A 22,162-nucleotide genomic window follows, 5' to 3' on the forward strand; every position below is an offset into this window, starting at 1 on the left:
AAGACAAAATTCGACCTAAGAAGCTCCGAAGCAGGTTTAAGATTTCCACTAGGGGCATGGCAGAACACGCGAGTCATCATTGGTACGGATCATATAAACCACTCCTACAATTACCAGAGGAAGCAAGACACGACAAAGTATGGGTGGAGAATGGATATAGTCAAACAAAACAAGACCCCCGCCCTACTTGCAGCGCTTCTCGACAATATTGGGACCATGCTCGTCGTATTCCTTCTTGGAAATCCACATTTGATGGAAGGTTCCCAAGCTGGCCAGGATGCTGCCACCGATCCAGGAGCCAAATCTACGCTCAGCCGTGTTTCCGGGCGCCGAGATCCTCACCCGTGGGCCGGGGTAGGTTTGCATGAGCTCCTGGTTGAGTCGATCAGTGAAGCCGTAGAGTAGGGTCGATGCCCCAGTCACGACAACATTGGCGAGCAAATGAGGACGGATGTCGACGTCTACATTGTTCAACGCATTCTTGATAAGTTCGGGGACGGTTTGGCCCTGAGTCGGAGCGGGGAACGTCGATTCGGGATCATGGATCGCGGCTTTGGCGTCGAACAAGGACTCAACCACCTTATAACGGTCGACGCCAAAGACTTGATTATAACCGTCGGGGAACTCAAACGGACGCCCGGGGCTGCTTTTGGCCATTTCTTCGTTTGAGACCCCGTTTGGACCAGCGGCGAGAAGCTTGTTGGGGCCTGGCCACACCTGGACCACACATTCCTTGAACTCCGAAAGAGTCCGCTCTTCGAGCAGCTCCCGATAGGAAGCGTGGGGAGCTTGCTCCGGCGGGAATGTCCTGAGTTTAGCCTGCGGGGGCTGGCCTGCATCCACGGCGGTCTTGGAGGATATGAGGTAGTGAGGCGTGATGGTGATGGGCTGCGGGGTGTTCGATTTGAAGAACGCTCGAATCTGCGATGAGATATAATCGCCTCCCAGGGGTGAATGTTGGACTCCGCGCTTCAAGATCATGCCATCGTGCACCGGGGTTACCGATATGTTTGAAGCGCCTATATCAATCACCAAGGCGGACGCCTTGCCGGCAGCAAAGCTAGAATGCAAGCGTGAGCGAATAAAAAAAATCTTCAAGGAGAGACAAGAAGTCAAGAGCCACTTACGACGCAAGAACACCGTTCCTCGCGAGGTAAAAGGCCGGTGCGCCCCATTTCTCCATAGCAATTTCGATTGTTTTCTCTCGCGCTTTGGTGGGATTCCAGCCGCACTCAGACATCAGGAGAGGACTATCTGAAAGAGGTTTCTCTTCGGCCTCCACGCCATCCATCTCCGTAGGCAGCTCGGCATCCGGGACATCATTCAGGCCATTCTGGAAAGGATTCCCGGGCCTTGCCCCCGTCAGTCGCGACGTGAAGGAGTACTCCCATACTTTCTCCGCCATATCCCAGTCCTCCACAATTCCATCCCTGCCGATCGGATTGTGAATGGACAGACCAGGGCGCGGAGTAACAAAGACATCATCACCGAAGATGAGCTTTTCTTGTCCGTCGGAGGTGTATTTCCCGTAGTACGAAGGGATCAGAGATTTTGGCGTGTCTTCACCCGCAAAGCCTGCGCGGGTTGTGGAAAATCCGGGGTCGAGTACGATGGCAGAGACCTCATCTACATGAGAGAGCGATGGTTAACATAGAGTATGGCGCAAGATTGCAGGCAATGCAAGCAAAGACACATGACTGCTCATGGGCGGCGACTTACCTCCGCCATATTCGGCCGTCGACGGTGGAATGGAAGGGTTCATGTTGAAAACACGCGCGGGCGCGACAGGTCGGGCAATTCAAGTGCGGGCAGCTGGCTCCAGCTTACAGCGGATTCGCTTTGGGCTATGTCGACAATCACAAAGTTGTGGAAGTCCGGGGAGAAAGGACTGGCGAAACTTATCCGGTGTGAATTAGTTGGGAATGATTGAAGTCCCTTTGGCGGATGCGGCGGGCGGGAAACCTTGGACGGGCCTTGCCGCAGCTGTAGGTAACTAACTCTACTCTACCTAGGCTAGACTACCGGAGTCCGTTCACCCTCTCTCTTCAACCTACTCACCACCCCCTTCCTTCCGGCGGATTATTTCCCCGCAGCTCTCTAATACAAGCATGGACATGGATACAGACACCCATCCTGATTCGGGGACGCTTTTTCGACCGCCGGCGAAGAAAAGAAAGTTCCTACGACGCCGTGCTGAGGACATACCGGAGGATCGCGCAGACGACACACTCCCAGTTGCGCCTCGGTCTCGGTCCCGATCTCGATCGCAGTCCCCACGAAATACGCCGCGAGATGCTACGGCCACGTCCGACTTCCTTCGCCGGCGACGGCTCCATCGAGCCCGCAAAGGTGGTATCGAATTCTCCGCCACCTCGCGGCAAACGACAGATACGGCGAACCAGTCTGCCCTATCTTCAGCAACTACGGAAGAGCTCGAGGCAGAGAGAATTCAAACGATGTGTGATCGGTTTACTGCTCATACAGGACAAACCGTGGACGTTGACAGGCACATGTACGGATCCGCGCATTGGTTTTCAGCCCACGTTTCTCATCCCGCCTTGCAATGGAAGCTAACAAGATAAGGATGACGTATATAGAATCGGAAATGGCCAAGCGGAATCGACGAACTGGGCTGACGGATGCAACCGACCCCGATACCGTCGGCACAAAGGAAGCCAGCGGCGCACCGCTCTCCTTGGATCTCCCGCAACGCGAGCCGGCGTCACTGGGTAAGCTGCATGAGATCGATCTTGGCCAGGAAACCAAGCTGGAGAATATCGCACGGACGGAGGCGGCTACAAGGAGGCTCGTCGGTGGCGACCACGTGGAGGACGCGCAGCCCGGGGATGACGAATCTCCCTCGAAGAACACCTCCACACATGAAAAGAAACCATGGCGTCACCAGAGACGACGGACCAGCGAAGATGCCCAGAGAGATAGGCTGGTTGAAGAAGTTTTGCGTGAAAGCAGGCGTAAGTCGGAAGTGTCTTCCCCCTCCCCGTCAGGACCCAGTAACTTATACATTACTCCAGTCGATGTTTACGATGAACCTGCGGAAGAGACTACGACCGTTACCGATGACCAAGCCGCCGATGATAGGGTGGCAGAGCAGTTTCGAAGGGATTTCCTCGATGCCATTCAGTCCCGTCGTCGGGTGGCACGAGCGCGAAACACCAAAACCACCAAGCCGGAAGCGCCGCGCGGTCCTAAACTCGGAGGTAGTCGCAGTGCTAGAGCTGCGATGCGAGAGATGCAGGACAAATCAGGGCGAAAATGAAAAAGTTCCGTGATATTCTTCTGTTGCGCCGATGCTGTGGAAGGAAAAAGACGTGTTTTTGGAGAAGGCCGAAAAGGCCTTCGACCAGAGAGCAGGCAGCCCGTGCGGGACTCATACCAGGCATTCCCTCCGTCGAATACTCGAGACATACGTTACGAGGGGGCTATCATCGTGGGATTCTTCTCCAACCAAGGGAGCCGGCAGCAAGCAACACAGCGACACTCGCCTGAGGGTTGTGATAGCAAGTTGGCGCATGGTCATGGCACTGGGACTAATACCTGCAGTACTTGGAGAGAGGAGCGGGACCTCGAAAACTAGCACTAGATACCGATTAGTTCGATCCCATGGATCTCAGAACGGGAAAGCACTATCTTCTTCTCTTTGATCGACTCACCCTGTAGTGTGTCGAAGACTCGAAGTAGATAGTAGATAGAGAGGGTGGAGCCAACCAATCGGTACGGAATTAGCGTCCTGGAATGATGGAAGCTTAAGTAGGGGAGTAGCGCATGTCACCAGGTGCATCATGGATTATGGAACATACACCAGAGTTCATAATGGAGTCATGGAATCATTAGTTTGTCGATTTCTTCGAATGATAATGGGGGTTGGGAGGCCGATTTCCCACTACAAGGGACTACAGGGGACTACTGAATTGGCAGAGGGAAATTGGGCGGACTGGACTGCGGGTTTGTTTCCACTTGAGCTGACGCAAATTGAGTACCTCGTAGTACGGAGTACCTAGAAGTACATGTATGGTACGGTACCCGCTGCCCAAGCAGGCATCGCCCCATCTGGACCCGAGTCTAGACGCCTCCAAAGCCGCGACGGACCCAATCAAGTTAATTCAACCCGCCCGTCGCGGCTGGACTTGAGACATTCAGGGGCAACGGACTCTCCTTAGGGGCGTACATGTAGTATATTTAGTATACTCGTGAATAGGCCCCCTCCCCCAATGATAAGTTGATAATAATAAAACAAAGGAACAGACTTTCAGTCTTTTGTTACACTATTTTGTTTTTCTATATTTATGATACTCCTGACCACCCATGGATTTGTGTTCTAGGTACTCAGTAGGTGGGAGTAAGTAGATATCGGTGTACATTATTGGATGTTCATCAATCTACTCTACACCGTAGGGCCGGTCCCCCCAAAAAAAGGGGATTTTTTTAAAAAAAAAAGCGTATTCCACGTAAGGCGCAGTAATTGCTGGTACCGGGTAGTGACTTACTAGGTGCGTACCACCATGAATACATACTACAGTACCACTGGCTCCGTACCCGTGGACTGACCAGCCCGCCTGCACGGTCTGGTCTGCCTTGTTCTTTCTCATTATTCACTCACTCACTAAACTCTCGACAATTCGTATCCTTTTTGTTCTTCTTTTTTTTTCTGTGTTGTTTTGTTTCCCCCGTCTTTTTTTCTCGCTCGCTTCATTTGGTCTCTCATTCATTTGACTATCTCTCCAGTTTGATTTGATTATAGAGATTTCCTTTTTATCGCCCCCACAACCCCCAATTCTATCGTTTGTTTGGCATCTACTCCGTACATAACGGTGCTGTGCTGCGAGTTTCCCCCCTCCATTGAGCACCCTATCGCTCTCTCCCTCCCCCCTTGGAGGCGCCAGATCAAGATCGATCCATCGAATCCAATCGCGAGCAGTCGCTTTCTCTCCCTACTGCCAATCCTCCGGCCTCCGCTCTCTTTCCCTCTACCTCGTCCATCCGCTTATTTCCCTTCTCTTGGCTTTGTCGAGGAAGAAAGGAGAGGGCGTGACAGGAGACGAAGCGAGAGAGGACCGTCTTGTCTCGGCTTTGCTCGCATTGCTTCTCTTCCTTTTCGGGACTTTCGTCCAGCATCCCGCATTGTTGATTGTTTCTTTTCGGGTGAGACTTCATCAATTGTCTCTTTTCTCATTCTGCACAGGTTGATCCTGTAAGATTCCTGCTACTGTGAACTGGCCGAGTTGCCTGTCAGATAACGGGGATTTTGATTTCACTACACCATTTTAATACCTAACCGGTTCCACCAACTGTTTTCTCCCTCCGGATTTTTTTTTTGTCTTTCCCTTTATTTCGTCCGTCAACATTCCTACTTCGTTCCTGGCTGGCCCGCGACATTTGTTGACGAAAATGCGGATATTGTCCTTCTCACGACTCACCCTAATCGGGCTGAGCCTTTGGCCCGCTCAGATCCTCGCAGCGGATACCCTCAGTACAGATGGAGTATCTACCTGCCTGACAGGATCCGATATCGAGGTCCAGAAGATGCATATTACTTACACCAAGTCCACAAAACAAGTTGTTTTTGATGTGTCGGGAACGAACGCGAAAGAGCAGAATGTCACTGCATCTTTGGAAGTCTACGCCTATGGTAATGAAGTCTACACAAAGGAATTTGATCCTTGCAGCAGTGACAACCATGTCGCTGAATTGTGTCCTGGTTAGTTGCTACATTCCGTTGCCCAAATTTGACTCCCGACAACCTTAACCGTGATCCTGTCCCTTGCAGTTCCTTCCGGTACCTTCTCAGCAACTGGATCCCAGGAGATTCCAGACTCGTTTGCGAGCCAGATCCCGTCCATTGCTTTTGCTATACCCGACTTGGATGGTCAGGCAAAGCTTCAGCTGAAATCGAAGGATGACGGTAAAGAGGTTGCCTGTATTCAGTCGACGCTGTCCAATGGCAAGTCTATGCAGATCCCCGGTGTCTCCTATGCCGCTGCTGGCGTGGCAGGCGCTGCCCTCGCGCTGAGCGGATTGTCTGCCATAAGCGCTGCAGGTCACCCTGGCGCCCATTCATCTAGCCCCGGCTTTGGTGATGTGATGGGGTGGTTCCATACCATGGCAACCAATGGCATGCTCAGTGTGAATTACCCGACCGTGTACCGCAGCTTCTCGAAGAACTTTGGCTTTAGCACCGGGTTGATACCGTGGGGACAGATGCAGCAATCCATCGATAACTTTAGACAGTCCACCGGTGGCAACCTCACCGAGGCCAGTTACGAGTTTCTCCGCAACGCAACGCTGGAGTATGGTGATGGATCGTCCTCGAACTCGAGTTCCAAGGCTAAGCGAGGATGGAATCTGGTCGTCGGGGCCGTGGAGCTGGCTGCACGGGATCTTTCGACTTCATATGACAACTCGACTTCTACCAATGACACGAGCGATGTGACAAGCGATTTCAAGAAGACTGTGTCCGGCATTGAGGCGTTTGCGGCACAACTTACCGTACCGCAGGCAAACATCTTCATGACCGTTTTGTTGATCTTCGCTATTGTCGTTGCCGCCATCGCCGTCGGCATCTTGCTCGTCAAAGTTATCCTTGAATTGTGGGCCCTCTATGGCTCTTTCCCCAAAAAGCTTACGGATTTCCGCAAAGACTATTGGGGTATCATGGCCCGGACGATCACCAACCTGATTCTCATTCTATACAGTATCTGGGTGTTGTACTGCGTCTATCAGCTAACCAACGGAGATTCCTGGGCCGTCAAGGTTCTGGCTGGTGTCACGCTTGCCCTGTTCACAGGAGTTTTGTTATTCTTTGGTTTCCGGATCACGCATCTAGCGCGCAAGTACAGGAAATCGGAGGGAGATGCCTCAAGCCTGTACGACAACAGAGACACGTGGCGCAAATACAGCCTATTCTACGACAACTACAAAAAGGACTACTGGTGGCTGTTTGTTCCCGTGATCGTGTACATGTTCGCCAAAGGATGTATCATCGCAGCTGGTAACGGCCACGGCTTGGTGCAGTCCGCCGGTCAACTCATTGTCGAAGCGCTCATGTTGGCTCTTCTGCTATGGAATCGGCCGTACGTTGGCAGATCGGGCCAATGGATCAACATCAGTATTCAAGTGGTCCGCGTATTGTCGGTCGCCTGTGTCCTGATTTTCGTCGAGGAACTTGGCCTTTCGCAGACGACCAAGACCGTGACAGGAATTGTCCTCATCGTGGTGCAATCGGTTTTGACTGGTATTCTAGCCATTCTGATCGCTACCAACACCATCATTCACTGCTGTCGCGAGAATCCCCATGCTAAGCGGAGAAAGGAAGCCGGTAAGTTTCCAAACACATAGAAGCCGTCGGGTCATCCCATTACTAACGAATGACTGCTCTCTTAGAAAAATTGGACCGGGATATGGATGACCTCACGCCGTTGGATGCGAGGGAGTCACTTCTAATGGACCACCCTCCGCGCAAGGACTACGCTGAAATGAACAAATTCAATTTCACCGGCCCTTACGAGCCTTATCGCGACCAGCACGAGCCCACTTCGCGGCATAGTGCCACGGGGAGTACAGACCGTCTAGTCGACCCGAGTTACGGCCAGGACGAGCGAACCGGTCGAAGTCCAAGCCGACTCAGCAGGGAAAGCCGGGGGTCTCCTGATGGGCGTAAAGCTACCACTCCAGGATATGGCTTTGCCTATTAGGCCATTCAACTGCACGGGCTGTTATGATATATACCATTGTACATTTTTCTCTTCTCTTTTCTCTCCCTCTTATCTGTCGTGATTTTTCTTTTTCTTTCTCCTTTTATCTTCTTGTCATGTTTTTTTTTTTGGTCGATCTCTTTCCCAACACTCACCCCTTTCCCCTTTCCCCAAATACCTCCCGTTTTCTTGGAGGGTTGTTGGGCATATAGACATACACATATCTCTGTCGGTTATTTTTGGACGAACTTAAGCGGATTTGATATATGTATTCCAATTTGCTCTTTATCTTTCTTTGACAGTCTCTTTGAACATAGTCATAGCAAGCCTCGTGTCACTCGTTAGCCTGACTGAGCTCGTATCGAAAAGCATTTTTGTTAGCGTGTGTTGAGATGAGTGGTTCTCTTTTATTTCGTACGTTTCTTCTATGTGGTAAATGAGAACCGACTAGTCCAGGCTAGTTGTTAAAAAAAATCAACTCAAGTTTGCTCTTGGCCCTATACAATCTTCCCGAGAGATACGGGCCTGATTAAAAAAAATAAAAATGAGTACATTAGAAACATCACAACAGTCTTCTTCTCTGTCCCGCGCTTCTTCTTCTTCCTCTTTTTTTTTTCTCTTTCTCTTTTCCTTATCCTTTTCCTTTTCCTTTGACAAATTTTCTCAGTCGAGCCGTAGCTTGTGGGGGGAAAACCACGGAAGCCGGTCGAGATACTCCATTAAATGAAGCCAAGTAGACATAAAACAACAATGAAAGCACCCAACTAAGCGACCCAAAGCCTCCGGATTAGCCTCGCGCATAGGGATGGAATCCACGATGACCTCCACGGCCGCCACCACGGTAATTCGCACCGGGCTTCCCGGCATTCTTGGGGCCGGTGGGCGCGTTGGCGGGAGCGGCGTTCTGAGGCTGAGGGGTCGGTCCTGGTTCTCGAACAATATACAGATCAGCATGTACTTGAAAAGGGCAGAAGGGGGGGAAAGGGGAAGAACACACCTCGTCCCATACTGCCGGCGCGCGTCATAGCCTGGGGCCCGGTGGGGATGTTGGGCTGAGGCACTTCGTCGTACATACCTTCCCATGAGGTCGGACCGCCCTGCTGGTAGGGAGAAAAGGCGCGGGTTTCGATGGCGCGCCGAGCTTGCTGCTGCTCGTATTTCTGCTGTTCAAAGGCAATCTGTTCGTGGGCGTTGTAACCTGGTCCCCCGCGGACCCCCGTGTAATTACCGCCTACGTTCATGTTTCCAGGGCTGTTGTTGCCCCCCATGCCCCCCATCTGGCCAGTCATGCTGCCCCCGGAGGGACTTCCCTGGCCTTGATTCTGCATCTGCTGCATCTGTTGCATTTGTTGCATCATGGCGGGATTCATCATGTTCTGCATGCCCTGCGGGGTCGGGCTCTGCGAGGGAGGGCTGATGCTTCCTTGCTGCTGATTGTTACCCATCTGCATTTGCTGCATCTGCTTCATCTGCATCTGCTGTTGCATCATGGCCGGGTTCATGCCGCCCATCCCCATCGCGCCCATGCCTTGTCCTTGCTGGGCAGCAACCGCCATCTGCTGCTGCATCATTGCGAAATACTGCTGCATCCGCTGCCAATACTGCGCCATCATTTGCGGCGTGAGACCGCCAGCCTGACCCTGGCCACTCTGCTGCGGTTGCGCTGCATCAGAGCCGGGCTGGCCACCCTCTCGGAACCCGTCTCTGCCACGGCGGTTCCTGCGGTCTTCCTCGTCGCGCAAATTGCCCCGTGGCTGTGCTTTCTTGACCTCGATCGGTTTATTGAGGATTTCAAGAGGCCGTGAGAGCGCAGCCTCGACGGCCGCTTCACTATCGAACGTAACGAAGCCAAATCCACGGGGTCGGCCGGTGTCTTTATCGATCATCAGCGTGGCGTCGATCACGCGGCCGAATTGCATGAAGAATTGCTTGAAGTCCTGCTCGTTGGCTTCTTGACTGACTCCTCCGACAAAGATTTTACTTGTCTTTTCCTGTTCGTCACGAGGAATCGCCCGCTTCGGATCAATCTTCGGGGATATGTGAGCAAACTGTTGAAACGCGGGCACGAAAGGTCATTCTTACAATTTTTCCGTCGAGATAGTGCTCCTTGACCATCACAGTATTGACAGTCTTGGGATCCCTAAAAGTCAGGAACCCGAATCCTCTGGAGCGACCGGTCGCGCTGTCCCGCATTACAGTGCATTCTTGCACCTCTCCAAACTGGGAAAAGTAGTCTTTAAGAGACTCTGTTTGGGTGAGTTAGACCATCAAATCCAACAGAAATGGAGATTAGGGGTATCCTACGGTCTGTCGTCTCCCAGTTTAAACCACCGATGAACATCTTCCTATTGATAGAATGTTATTAGTATACTGTTTCATTAAGCATGAGATAACGCCTGATTCGAGTCTTCCTCTTCCCCTTCTCCACGTCTCTCCTCGGGATAATCGGGACCACGACGAAGGGCATGTTCGGTCTTGACTGGCAAATTTTGATTGACCACGGTAATTGCGGACGAACTCGTTCATTCAAGGTGCTATCCCCGCTCTTTTATAGATCTGGTCCATGTCACACCATCGCTATTCCCCTTGGAAAGATAAAGTGTCCCAGGAAAACACACTTGGGTATCACGAGAAAGGCAGATAGCTATTGCTGAACTCAGGGTGGATGATATTGAACGATATGGGCCGTCCATTCGAGTATTGCCGATCCGCGCCACGCATACATCGACAAGGACTGCGACGGGCTCGATGATATGTCGATCCAGTCAGGTTTCTAGTCAACTATCCACTGGTTTACGAGACGATCCAGTGGACTGAAGGCCAACGGAAGGTTTCTCTGGGACCGGAAGAGATATGATGGTGACAGCAGACCACGCACGGGTAGGAGTATGCCAGGCGCAATAAGTGAAAAAAAAGAAATATTGTTTTTTTCTCTCTTCTCGTTCTTCTTTCTGTTCTCCCTTTCTTTGTCTGATCAAAGAAGCCTTTGCCTGTCTGTCTAATGGTGTCCGAAACTAGGTAAACTTTTCGACAATGCGCACACAGACAAGGTTTCTACTCCTTGCTCTGCACTGCTCTATCAAGATATATCGACAAGAAGCTATATAGTATCGGCTGTACTATAGTGGCTCGCGGATATGGGTCGTAGAATCAAAGATCCGATATTTGTGTATCTTTTGCGACAATCACATCGACATCGGCTCGTATGTTTCATGCTGGACATCTGGACTTGAATTTGAAGGTGGAATGTCTCCAATCGAATCGTTCACTTTAGCTGGGTTTGAAAGAAAAGCCCCAGGAGGTCCGTTTCTGAGGTGACTGGGATCTCATTATTCCTGGCAGAAGAGATTGGATTCAACTGAAAGGAAGAGACCGCATCCTAGACCCAACGCGACACCAAGATATCCATCGTACCATGCCATCATCTTTCACAGCATTCCTCAAAGGGATCCGAGTTGTGAGCATTGCCTCCAACAAGCTTCCGCTAACACGATTGCCATCGTCAATCAAGACCATTCACGTGCCAGGGCCCCCCAAGCGCTGCGTGGTTTTCAACCCCTTTATCCGACGATACATGGGAGAAATGGTAGACGTCGCGAATCAAATCGCAAGGCGAGGTTAAGTATTCAATTACGGTTGAGAAGGGCAAAGGGGATACGAGTACACCTCGCATATCTGCAGTAGGAAAGATCAAGCTTACCCATCTTCTTTGATGCCGGTTCCTTGAGGTTCGGTGTCCAACGGGGTGGAAGTAACAGCAGAAGTACTGGCAAAACCAGGATCCTGACTGCCAGCGCCATTCTGGTAACCATGGGATTGTGGGTTCTGGTATATGTCACGTGAGGCTTCGGGACGGTCCTGAAATTGTTCGATAGGCTGCGGAACAGCAGGCTCTGAAGACGGGGCGGGAATATCTGTAAGGTTAGGATGGGAGATTTGAGAGGTCTCAACCGCCGCAGCAGTGTGGTTTCCAGCGTCGTCCGCATCGTACCTAAGGTGCGACAAGGTCAGAAAACTACCAGAGCCAGTTGAAGGGAGGTGGAGGGAGCCCTTACAGATCGGCGAACAGATCTTCCTCAACATCCTCTGGTTCAGCCATTTTGAACTACGAAAAGAAAAGAATAATTGAAGAAAACCAGTCGGAGAGGGAGGGGATGTATGAAAGTCGCTTGCGATTCTCAGTCAGTAGAAGTTGTCGAGGCTGATGACCCACCGACTTCGACAAAGGGAAGGAAAGACGAAGGTTGTTAGTTTAATCGGGGAAAGAAGAAAGAGGGAGAAGAGGAGAAAGGGAAGAAGTGATGTCGATGGGGGGAGTTCTTCCGACCCCGGGCGGTAATGTACGGTACTGTACGATACTTCCCGCTACCTCCCCTCGGGAACTATCGGTACGGGGTCTTATGTATCGTATTGTACTACGAGGTATGTATTGCTGAATGTATCCGTACTGGATAGTGATACACATACGTAGGTGCAGGAACTACTAGTAAAGGCAGGTGCCGGCAGTCGCATGGATAAAGCTGGTCTTCTGATGCTCTTCCATGTAAATGGTTCATCCCAACAATTCTCCTTCTTCGCTTCGCGTCTCTAATTTGGGTGCCGTGTGCGCAAAGCAACCCCCCGTCCTTCTCTTTTCTGCTTTGCCTCTTCCTCCTCCTTCCCCCCCGCACTCTAGCACTCCGTGTCTCTAAATATCGCCCGATGTCCCCATTCTTTTGATACCATTTCCTCCGCACAAGTCACCTCACCCAATGGACGCTAGAAGAGGTCAGCAGCAGGTTAGCCATGGACCTTATTTTCTATTTTCTTGATTTGTTTGTTACAAGGGCAAGATGCTGACCTGTCATCGCAATTCTTATAAGGAAATGGTCCAGGTTGGTTCGTGGCTCTCCGACCTTCGTGCGTTCCTATCCAGTAGTTACGGTGGCTGATATAGCTCCCCACTTTCCATGCGCAGACCATTCGGAGTATGCTCAACCCTCATGTTGATATCGACCCCCTTCCCTCCATCCTCACCTGGATCTTGCTTTACCGCATTCATGTCTTTGGGCTAATCCACCTCGAAGGCGAGCAGGATCGCCGTTCTGGAAGGGAAGACCACTTGCTTCCAAGACCCATGACCAAAGCACTGTCGTTGGCGCTTCATATTCCCACGCGAATATACTCAAGTTAGCTCCGCTCGCCTCAAATATCCCATGCAGCTTTTTTCAAATGAGTACGAGACTAATTGATACGTCCCTCCCGTCCTGCTTTCCACAGAGGCGTCCCCCAGCAGCATAATACACGCCCCCGAACTCCGCCTCGGCCATCGTCCATCGGCTCGCAGCACGTTTCACCCTCCCCTCATCGCTCAGGAACCCGGGCCACGCCGCCTCGTACATCCTATTCCGGTATCATGAACCAAGGGATCGATCCATGGGGTCATGATCCCACCGCGGCGGAAGAAGATGACGATGAAGAGGAAGACATTGTATTCGACGACGATGAAGATGAGTTCGGACTGCCGAGTCTTTCTAGTATGCGAAAATCGCAAAACCGAAACATCGGCCCGTATCCTCTCAAAACGGTCGATCCAGGCGGCGGAGTTCGAAACAATGCTACGTCGACGCTTGGAGTTGGCTCAGCGAACAACCGACAGCGCGCAAACAGTGCAGACATCGCGGAGGAGCGAGGTGCTTCCATGTATCCCACAGCCCGGAAGGGCGAAGGGAAGATACTGCGTCCTCAGTATAAAGACATACTAAGGGGTAAGGACTACTCAGCTAGGCGCCTTTGTTTTCGCGATCGGCTGTAATGCTGACTTTGCTGCTTCTTTTCGAGACCCCGCGAACTCCTTGAATCTGATTAACCATGCGCCACCCCCTAAGAACGCAACTCCAAAAGAGATGGAGGCGTATACGAGTCGCATATCGAGAATCAACAAATTCAAACGTCTCTTGCAAACAAGCACTGTTCCTCTTTCGGAATTGAGGAATTTGGCATGGTCTGGCGTTCCTGACGAAGTGCGAGCCATGACTTGGCAGCTGCTGCTTGGATACCTCCCTACGAATAGCGAACGGCGGATCTCAACCCTTGAAAGAAAGCGCAAAGAATATTTGGATGGAGTGCGACAAGCATTTGAACGCAGTAGCGCTACGGGCTCCGGAACCCCTCCCGCCCCAACTACAGGACGTGGTAGAGGACTAGACGAAGCGATTTGGCATCAAATCAGCATAGACGTTCCCCGCACTAGCCCTCACATCCAGCTTTACAGCTACGAAGCCACCCAGCGCTCCCTTGAAAGGATTCTCTATCTTTGGGCAATTCGCCATCCCGCCAGTGGCTATGTCCAAGGGATAAATGACCTAGTCACACCCTTCTGGCAGGTCTTTCTAGGCATGTATGTCACAGACCTGAACGTTGAAGAGGGCATGGATCCAGGCCAGTTACCGAGAAGTGTACTGGATGCCGTGGAGGCTGACTCGTTCTGGTGTATCACTAAACTCCTTGAGGGGATTCAAGACAATTACATATATGCGCAGCCAGGGATTCACAGGCAGGTCAGAGCGCTGCGTGACTTGACAATGCGGATCGATTCAGCTCTAGCTAAACATCTGGAAAATGAAGGGGTTGAGTTCATGCAGTTCAGTTTTCGGTGGATGAATTGTTTGCTCATGCGAGAAATGAGTGTCCAGAACACCATACGGATGTGGGACACTTACATGGTATGTTTTGTCATTCTCTACTTGCAGAATAAATCTGTACTAATATTTGGACCAAAGGCCGAGGAGCAAGGCTTCTCGCGATTCCATCTATATGTATGCGCAGCCTTCCTTGTCAAATGGTCGGAGCAGCTGGTCAAAATGGATTTCCAAGTAAGTGCTCGCGGCAAGGATGGACTACGTGGACATGCAATAGAAAATTGCTAACTGTCGTAGGAGGTTATGATGTTCTTACAGGCCCTGCCAACAAGGGATTGGACAGAGAAAGACATAGAGCTTCTTCTAAGCGAGGCATTCATTTGGCAAAGTCTATTCCAGGACTCTCGGGCTCATCTTCGTCCCGCTGGTGACCGGTCCCCCGAGAATGGCTTGCAATGATGATAATCATAACTCATTAATGATTTACTACTCTCTATATATTTTGCACGCCTTCGCAGCACCAACGAGGAGATATCAAAGAGGAAAACAAAAGGTGAAGACGACGGAGGGCCCAGAAGGAAGGGAGTGACGGGGGGAGAGAGAGAGCGCACGAGAGAGGAAGAGAAGGTGATCGACCATTCCTAGCTTCCTTCAGCGCCATCCAATTCCGGCAAATTTCAGCTGAAGTGAAAGCCCTTTTGGTTAAATGCCCACAGCAACTTCAGAAAATCATTCTCATCGCACATCCTTGCACGTTTCTCTGCGAGCTTTGTCTCGTCCTCCAAAACTTGCCGTACCTTCTCTCGTACCAACTCCGCAACCTTCCCTCGCTTTTTACGAGCTGGCCGATTCTTGAGAGCCTCCTGCACGCGAGAGTTCGCTTGCTCCTTGAAAAAGTCGGGTACATCATCCTCATCGTCTACTTCCATCGCTTCGTCAAGCTCTTCTTCCTCGTCTTCAGGAGCCCCAGTGTCCATTGTGTCCATGCTCGTGTCTTCCACCGGACCATCTTCGACTGGGATGTCGTTCTGGGCACACCAGGTCCGATAGTTGGCCTCTAGCATGTCCATGATGGTAGATTTGCCGAGAAAGCTCGACCGAATGGTTTTGTTTTTCCTGACGAAACAAATTCGCAGCAGGCCGTCCCACTCGTCATAATTGATTTGCGGTCTTGGATTTTTTGGCACGAGGCGGACGACGCTGGATTCGACGAGCGGCGGAGGCTTGAAATTGTTTTTGCCCACTTTCATGATGTGATCGATCTTGGCCCACATTTGGGCATTGACGGAAAGGCGACTGTAGAGTTTGTCACCGGGTTTGGCAAAGAGTCGTAGGGCGAATTCTCTCTGGAACATGAGAATGCAAACTCTCGGTGCAGGCGAGGTGGCGAGGAGTTTGAACGTGAGGGGAGATGAGATCTGGACGGAGCAATTAGACACTGGCAGTTTGAAAGGCAGGCCTGTTTAGTTAGAGCGCCCATACCTGATAGGGAGTATTGCTGACGCAAACATCGAAATATGGAAGATCGGTCTTGATCACATCGCCGAGGATGACCTCCAACCGCTTTTGCACTGGGGTTCCCTGAACTCGTTTGGTGACTTCGGCGGCCATTCGGGGGTCCAATTCCACCGCGATGACTTTCTTTGCCTTCTCAAGCATCTTGACCGTAAGGTTTCCAGTTCCGGGACCTATTTCGAGAACGACCTGTGTGCGACAGAGAGTCAGCGCAATTAGACAAACAGACCAGGGCGGCGGTAGCGATCATCATGATCATCGTCGCTATTGTAAGTGAGGGGCAGGGACGGCGTACATCGCTCTGCTTCAAGTCCGCCTTCTCCACAATCTTGTCGGCGATTCCGGAATTCTTCAAGATGTGCTGTCCAATGTCTGTATTCATTTTGAAGACGCTGTTGGCGGCTTTCGCCTTGACCGCAGCGTCGGAGTAAGGACTGCCATTAGGGGCCCCATTGCGCTTCTTTTGCTTCACCTTTGGCATGTTGGCGTCTGTTGATCTGAGGGTATCTCGATGAGCAGAGAAAGCGACGCGGAGGGGAGGAAAAAAAGCCGATAAGATTAGCGGACCGGAACAACAACATCCCGATCATGGCCTTCTATCGGCTTGCGGCGCCGCCTCTTCTTTCCTTTCCCAAACCCCCGGCCATCTTTTCTCGTCGAGCTTTCCTAACGTATCCCTCCCTCCTTGGGTCAAAATGGCCTCCGGTCGGAAGGACTTCCTTAGCCAGCCTGCGCCGGAGAACTACGTGGCGGGGCTGGGTCGAGGTGCGACAGGCTTCACCACCCGCTCAGATCTGGGACCGGCACGCGAAGGCCCTACGCCCGAGCAAATCCAGGCCGCACTTGCTAAGAGAGCGCAACAACTTGGAGCGGCTCCTCCAACAGCATATGGCGCCGGACGTGAGAAGGGTGGGAAGGAGGAAAAAGAGGAAGAGGAAGAGGACGAGCGTTTTCAGGACCCGGACAATGAAGTCGGACTCTTTGCATACGGACAATTCGATCAAGAAGATGACGAGGCAGATCGCATCTACAGGGAGGTAGACGAGAAGATGGACAAGCGTCGGAAAATAAGAAGGTTCGTGCCCCCCGGCTCCCATCTCTTTTCATCTTAAGACCAGTGGTTCATCGGGTTCACTCCCCGGTTTCTGGACAGAATGCCGACCTGATTCCTTCGCCGTCTCTAGGGAAGCCCGCGAACGCCAAGAGCAAGAAGATTACGAACGTAAAAACCCCAAGATTCAACAGCAGTTCGCGGATTTGAAACGGTCACTTGCGTCTGTGTCCGAGGATCAATGGGCCAGCCTCCCCGAGGTCGGAGATCTCACGGGGAAGCATAGACGGACAAAACAGAACCTTCGCCAACGATTCTATGCTGTCCCCGATAGTGTCATCGCTGGCGCAAGGGATTCCACTCAGTTCGAGGCTACAGTTGCGGATGACGGTGCCGCTGCGGACGCACATGGGTCCGAGGGGGCTGACGGAGCTATGACGAATTTTGCCGATATCAGTGCGGCTCGTGATAAAGTGTTGCAAGTGAAGCTTGACCAGGCCGCCATGGGTTCGTCTGGGGATTCGGCCTCGGGAAGTGCGACCAATATCGACCCCAAAGGATACCTTACTAGTCTCACTCAGTCGGAGGTCAAAGCTGGCGCGGTTGAAGTTGGAGACATAAAGCGAGTTCGTGTTTTGCTGGAATCTGTGACGAGAACGAACCCCAAACACGCACCGGGGTGGCTCGCGCTTGCGCGACTGGAAGAACTCGCTGGTCGGATCGTGTCGGCCAGAAACATCATCGCAAAAGGCTGCGAGCTGTGTCCAAAGAGCGAGGATGCGTGGCTTGAAAACATTCGGCTTAACGAGGGCCATAATGCCAAGGTCATAGCCGCAAACGCCATCAAGAACAATGACCGCTCCACGAGGCTGTGGATCGAAGCTATGCGGTTGGAATCCGAGCCCCGTGCTAAAAAGAACGTGCTACGACAGGCCATCCTTCACATCCCACAGTCCGTAGCTATCTGGAAAGAAGCTGTGAACCTGGAGGATGATCCCGCAGATGCACGGCTTCTGCTGGTGAAAGCTGTTGAAATGATACCACTGTCCGTGGAGCTATGGCTTGCTCTTGCTCGACTTGAGACCCCCGAGAACGCCCAAAAGGTTTTGAACGCTGCCCGAAAAGCCGTCCCTACCAGCCACGAAATCTGGATTGCTGCGGCCCGGTTACAAGAGCAAATGGGAACCTTCGAGAAGGTGAATGTTATGAAGAGAGCCGTGCAATCACTCGCCAGGGAAAACGCTATGTTGAAGAGAGAAGAATGGATCGCCGAAGCCGAGAAGTGTGAGGAAGAAGGGGCAGTCCTCACGTGCGGTGCGATCGTACGGGAGACTCTGGGATGGGGTCTAGATGAGGATGATGACAGGAAGGATATCTGGATGGATGACGCAAAATCAAGTATTGCTAGGGGCAAGTATGAGACCGCCAGGGCTATCTATGCTTATGCATTGCGGGTATTTGTCAACCGTCGGTCGATTTGGCTTGCAGCAGCAGACCTTGAGCGCAACCATGGTAGCAAAGAAGCGCAGTGGCAGGTTCTTGAGAAAGCCGTCGAAGCTTGCCCACAGAGTGAAGAACTATGGCTGCAGCTCGCCAAGGAGAAATGGCAGACTGGCGAGATTGATGAGGCTAGACGTGTGCTTGGTCGCGCCTTCAACCAAAATCCGAACAACGAGGACATCTGGCTGGCTGCCGTCAAGCTTGAGGCAGATGCCCAGCAGACCGATCAAGCCCGAGAACTCCTGGCAACTGCTCGTCGTGAAGCAGGCACAGACCGTGTCTGGATCAAGAGTGTTGCCTTCGAACGGCAACTAGGTAATATTGATGAGGCGCTCGATCTGGTGAACCAAGGTCTCCAGCTTTATCCCAAGGCCGACAAGCTGTGGATGATGAAGGGCCAAATCTATGAGTTGCAGAAGAAATACCCGCAAGCTCGAGAAGCCTATAGCACCGGCTTTAGGGCCTGCCCGAAGTCGGTTCCCCTTTGGCTGCTGGCTTCCAGGTTAGAAGAAAAGGCCGGGGCTGTCGTGAAAGCCCGTTCGGTCCTAGATCGGGCTCGACTTGCCGTTCCCAAGAATGCAGAGTTGTGGACGGAAAGTGTTCGTGTCGAGCGAAGAGCGAACAATATCGGCCAAGCGAAGGTCCTCATGGCAAAAGCTCTACAGGAAGTGCCAGCGTCCGGGTTATTATGGAGCGAAAGTATTTGGTATCTTGAACCACGGGCGCAGCGCAAGGCGCGGAGTTTGGAGGCAATCAAGAAGGTTGATAACGACCCCATTCTATTCATCACGGTGGCCCGGATCTTCTGGGGTGAGCGTCGCTTAGAGAAAGCGATGACATGGTTTGAGAAAGCGATTGTCTGCGACAGCGATCTGGGGGATGGCTGGGCTTGGTACTACAAATTCTTGTTGCAACATGGTACTGAGGTATGTTTCTCTCTATCTGTTTCTCTCTCTCTGGCTATAGGGCCCGTAACTAACGTGGACACTTCTTTTTTACTGCAGGAGAAACGAGCCGATGTGATATCCAAGTGCATCTCGACTGAGCCCAAGCACGGCGAGATCTGGCAATCGATCGCAAAGGACCCGGCCAATGCCCAAAAATCCACCGAGGAAATCCTGAAGATGGTCGCAAACTCTCTGTCCTAATGTCATGATACCTGCAATTAGCGTCCTCCCGGAGGTTATACAATGTATTACTATACTTACGGCTGTTATACCTGGCGTTGTGGTCCGTCAAGCTAAAATAAAGTCAAATCTAGCTTCTTTACGTTATAGAGCATTCGTTTTAGAACTGCCATTCTTCTATAAGCAAAGCAGGAAAGGTAAACTTAATGTACATCTACAGCAAACAGACAGGCAGACAGACAGACAAAAGGGAGATATTAGGGGAATCCTTCAATTCAAACATCGTTGATCTCCCTCACTGGAGGGAATCTTTTAGTCAGTGAATAAGCACATTCCCTTGATGTCGCTCCTGATTGAACCGCTCGGTGACGATGTCATGCGGGAATATTCGAGTAGCGGTTCTGTTAAATGCTCGTGTTTATGCGCCGGGCATTCCGTAGCAAGAGACATGGGAGATGAGTGCTGAATGAATATAAAATGAAGGCGTAGAGCAGGAAACAGAAAAAAAGAAAGAAAGAGACAACTCCAGGCCATATGCAAAACCGATCATACCCAATGACGGCCCTTCCGTTGTATTATACTCCCTAAGACGCCTTTGAACCTCGCCAAATCAAGAACATAGGTCACCCTTGACCTGAGAATCAATGTTTGCGACGAAAAAGAAAAAGTGAAAAGATGAAGAGAAAGAGAAAAGAGGGGGCAGCGGTGTCGTGGCAAGAATCACGCGGCAATAGAGAGACAGTCGTCGAGCAGAGCGCCTAATTGGTTGTGATCTGCCACTGTTCCCCCTTCCCAGTCGGAATCCACGTCGTCCAGGTCCATGTCGTCGGTATAGTTATTCGGCCTCGTGTCGTCATGGGTTGCCTCGGCCACCTCGTCGCCTCGGTCTTGTTTGTCGGTTTCGAGCTCGTCCTCGAGATAGCCGCCCATGATCTGATCGACAATCAAAGGCATATGGCTGAGGACCCCACCTCCGAGTTCTAGAGCCAGCCGGAGATCCCGGACCCCTAAAGGCTTTCGGATGCTCGCCTCCTTTGCCTCCACGGGAAGCAAACCAGTAGCGGCGTCTTTGACGATCTCGCCTCGTGTAAATGCCAACTCTTCACGTTCAAGCTGCTGTCGGTATTTCCGCATCATCATGCCGTTAATGGTGCCGGAGGGGCCATTGGATCGGGTGCGTGAGAAAACCACGGAAAGGACTTCTTTCACGAACGTTTCGGTAGCGATTGCCATGAACTCGGCACAGGGAAAACCCGCACCGCTGACGATCGACTCCTCGTAACAGATCGGGATCATACGGGCATGTATAGACTCGGCATCTGGGAACTCGCCCGTTTCCGATGCCAGAGGTTGCGCATAACGTTTTCGAATTTCCAGTTCCCAATCTAGTGCCAACCGGAGTGATTAGCTTCGAGTCTCAGATTGCAAGTATAGAGAACCTACTCGTCTTATTCAAGCCACCGGCACTTGCTGGTACCTGGCTGGGCAATTTAATCTGTTTCGCCAAATGATAATCCTCCAGTTCGTTGGGTCCAAGTTCATTAGGATCGCGCTGCTCGAAACCAGCCAGTCAGTCCCTGCCACGGGTTTCCGAAACTCGCTCCCATCGGAGTATTTTGTAGCCTACCTCTGGAATCGCTTTGAGCCTTCGGCGGTCACGGGGCGGCAATTGCATGACTTCGGTCTTGAGCCTCTGTTCCGCCGCGTCCCCCGAGGTCGGCTTCGACACCACCGACGGTTTATCGTTGGCCGACACCCAGCTCGCAACGCCATGATCCGGAAGGTCTCTGGTTAGGTTACCAATGACCGCGCATATGAAATTGTTGTGGAGATGCTCGGTTTTCTGATCCGCGCATATGATATGGTCGACGCGCGCCGAGACTTCGCTCTGGTTCAGCTGCCCTGCGACGTAGAAGTATCATGTCAGCTTGCGCAGGGAAGAGGAACAGGAAGACGAGAGCCCATGTGCTGTAGAATCCACGTACCTAGTAGGAAGAGCGTGGTGGCCTCTTTATACTCAGCCCAATTGTCGCCGATAGCAGCCTTCAGCTCCGTGTAGATGGGTTCGAGGTCCAAGCGCGGAACGGAAATCAGCGCCTTGGTCGACTTCTGAGTCGCCGAAGCGCTGGGAGCCGCATTCTTGGATGAGGATGAAATTGCGGTTGAGGCAGGCTCCGTTTGACTCAGGGCAGCCGGGTCGATCTGCATGGTTGCGAGGCTTGCAGGGAGAGCGCGACGGGGCTGCGCGAAGCCGGGGAGAAGAGGGAGGTGTGGGGAGAGGAGGGGGGAGGGGAGGGAAGAGAGGAGGGATATCTAGGTCTTCATGAAGGTAAAACCATTCCAGTTTGATCCGACAGTCGGCCTGGAGCACTGAAAGATAGAATCGGAGGACAAAACCGATGGAATGACGAGGGGAAGGGCGGTGGGTTGATGGGCGAAGTGATGGCCGAGGGGGGACAAAAATGAAGTCGAAGGGGGAAATCGTGGAGGTTTGGCTCGTTTTGCTGGCCTTCGTCCCTTCCTTTTGTTCACCCGCCAGGATGGACCGCGGACAATGGCAGAGCGAATGAAAGAAAGAATTCAAGGGAACAAAAGAAAAAGAATTCTTTCTTATTTTTCGTCTGTTCGTTTCTCTCGCAT

General features: G+C 51.9%; 9 protein-coding genes across 9 annotated transcripts; 5 read left to right on the forward strand and 4 right to left on the reverse strand.

Moving 5' to 3' along the window:
- Positions 1–183: 183 nt before the first annotated feature.
- On the reverse strand, positions 184–1,762 carry ARP4 (actin family protein; the record flags this gene model as incomplete). Its single annotated transcript, XM_046094134.1, has 3 exons — positions 184–1,060; positions 1,128–1,626; positions 1,720–1,762. The coding sequence occupies 3 exons, from the start codon at positions 1,760–1,762 to the stop codon at positions 184–186; spliced, it is 1,419 nt and encodes a 472-aa protein (XP_045950113.1).
- A 346-nt stretch (positions 1,763–2,108) lies between these two features.
- LDX57_012391 (uncharacterized protein) lies at positions 2,109–2,582 on the forward strand (the record flags this gene model as incomplete). Its single annotated transcript, XM_046094135.1, has 1 exon — positions 2,109–2,582. The coding sequence occupies one exon, from the start codon at positions 2,109–2,111 to the stop codon at positions 2,580–2,582; it is 474 nt and encodes a 157-aa protein (XP_045950114.1).
- A 23-nt stretch (positions 2,583–2,605) lies between these two features.
- Positions 2,606–3,277, forward strand: LDX57_012392 (telomere length and silencing 1 family protein; the record flags this gene model as incomplete). Its single annotated transcript, XM_046094136.1, has 2 exons — positions 2,606–2,972; positions 3,033–3,277. 2 exons carry the CDS (start codon positions 2,606–2,608, stop codon positions 3,275–3,277), a joined length of 612 nt encoding a protein of 203 aa, XP_045950115.1.
- Positions 3,278–5,406: 2,129 nt separating this feature from the next.
- LDX57_012393 (transient receptor potential ion channel family protein) lies at positions 5,407–7,709 on the forward strand (the record flags this gene model as incomplete). Its single annotated transcript, XM_046094137.1, has 3 exons — positions 5,407–5,716; positions 5,786–7,333; positions 7,399–7,709. The coding sequence occupies 3 exons, from the start codon at positions 5,407–5,409 to the stop codon at positions 7,707–7,709; spliced, it is 2,169 nt and encodes a 722-aa protein (XP_045950116.1).
- A 787-nt stretch (positions 7,710–8,496) lies between these two features.
- On the reverse strand, positions 8,497–11,808 carry LDX57_012394 (heterogeneous nuclear ribonucleoprotein HRP1; the record flags this gene model as incomplete). Its single annotated transcript, XM_046094138.1, has 6 exons — positions 8,497–8,633; positions 8,707–9,736; positions 9,792–9,955; positions 10,014–10,054; positions 11,410–11,700; positions 11,765–11,808. The coding sequence occupies 6 exons, from the start codon at positions 11,806–11,808 to the stop codon at positions 8,497–8,499; spliced, it is 1,707 nt and encodes a 568-aa protein (XP_045950117.1).
- Positions 11,809–13,104: 1,296 nt separating this feature from the next.
- Positions 13,105–14,788, forward strand: GYP1 (GTPase-activating protein GYP1; the record flags this gene model as incomplete). The annotated part of the gene is made up of 4 exons (XM_046094139.1): positions 13,105–13,456; positions 13,530–14,413; positions 14,471–14,563; positions 14,627–14,788. 4 exons carry the CDS (start codon positions 13,105–13,107, stop codon positions 14,786–14,788), a joined length of 1,491 nt encoding a protein of 496 aa, XP_045950118.1.
- A 218-nt stretch (positions 14,789–15,006) lies between these two features.
- On the reverse strand, positions 15,007–16,325 carry DIM1_2 (dimethyladenosine transferase; the record flags this gene model as incomplete). Its single annotated transcript, XM_046094140.1, has 3 exons — positions 15,007–15,747; positions 15,812–16,033; positions 16,140–16,325. The coding sequence occupies 3 exons, from the start codon at positions 16,323–16,325 to the stop codon at positions 15,007–15,009; spliced, it is 1,149 nt and encodes a 382-aa protein (XP_045950119.1).
- Positions 16,326–16,539: 214 nt separating this feature from the next.
- prp1 (U4/U6-U5 snRNP complex subunit PRP6) lies at positions 16,540–19,543 on the forward strand (the record flags this gene model as incomplete). Its single annotated transcript, XM_046094141.1, has 3 exons — positions 16,540–16,919; positions 17,029–19,321; positions 19,400–19,543. 3 exons carry the CDS (start codon positions 16,540–16,542, stop codon positions 19,541–19,543), a joined length of 2,817 nt encoding a protein of 938 aa, XP_045950120.1.
- A 699-nt stretch (positions 19,544–20,242) lies between these two features.
- On the reverse strand, positions 20,243–21,730 carry LDX57_012398 (TADA1 family protein; the record flags this gene model as incomplete). The annotated part of the gene is made up of 4 exons (XM_046094142.1): positions 20,243–20,907; positions 20,966–21,074; positions 21,150–21,424; positions 21,508–21,730. 4 exons carry the CDS (start codon positions 21,728–21,730, stop codon positions 20,243–20,245), a joined length of 1,272 nt encoding a protein of 423 aa, XP_045950121.1.
- Between the last annotated feature and the right edge of the window lie 432 nt (positions 21,731–22,162).

Source organism: Aspergillus melleus (assembly GCF_016097325.1).
Source record: "Aspergillus melleus strain CBS 546.65 chromosome Unknown contig8, whole genome shotgun sequence".
Classification (NCBI taxonomy): Eukaryota; Fungi; Ascomycota; class Eurotiomycetes; order Eurotiales; family Aspergillaceae; genus Aspergillus; species Aspergillus melleus.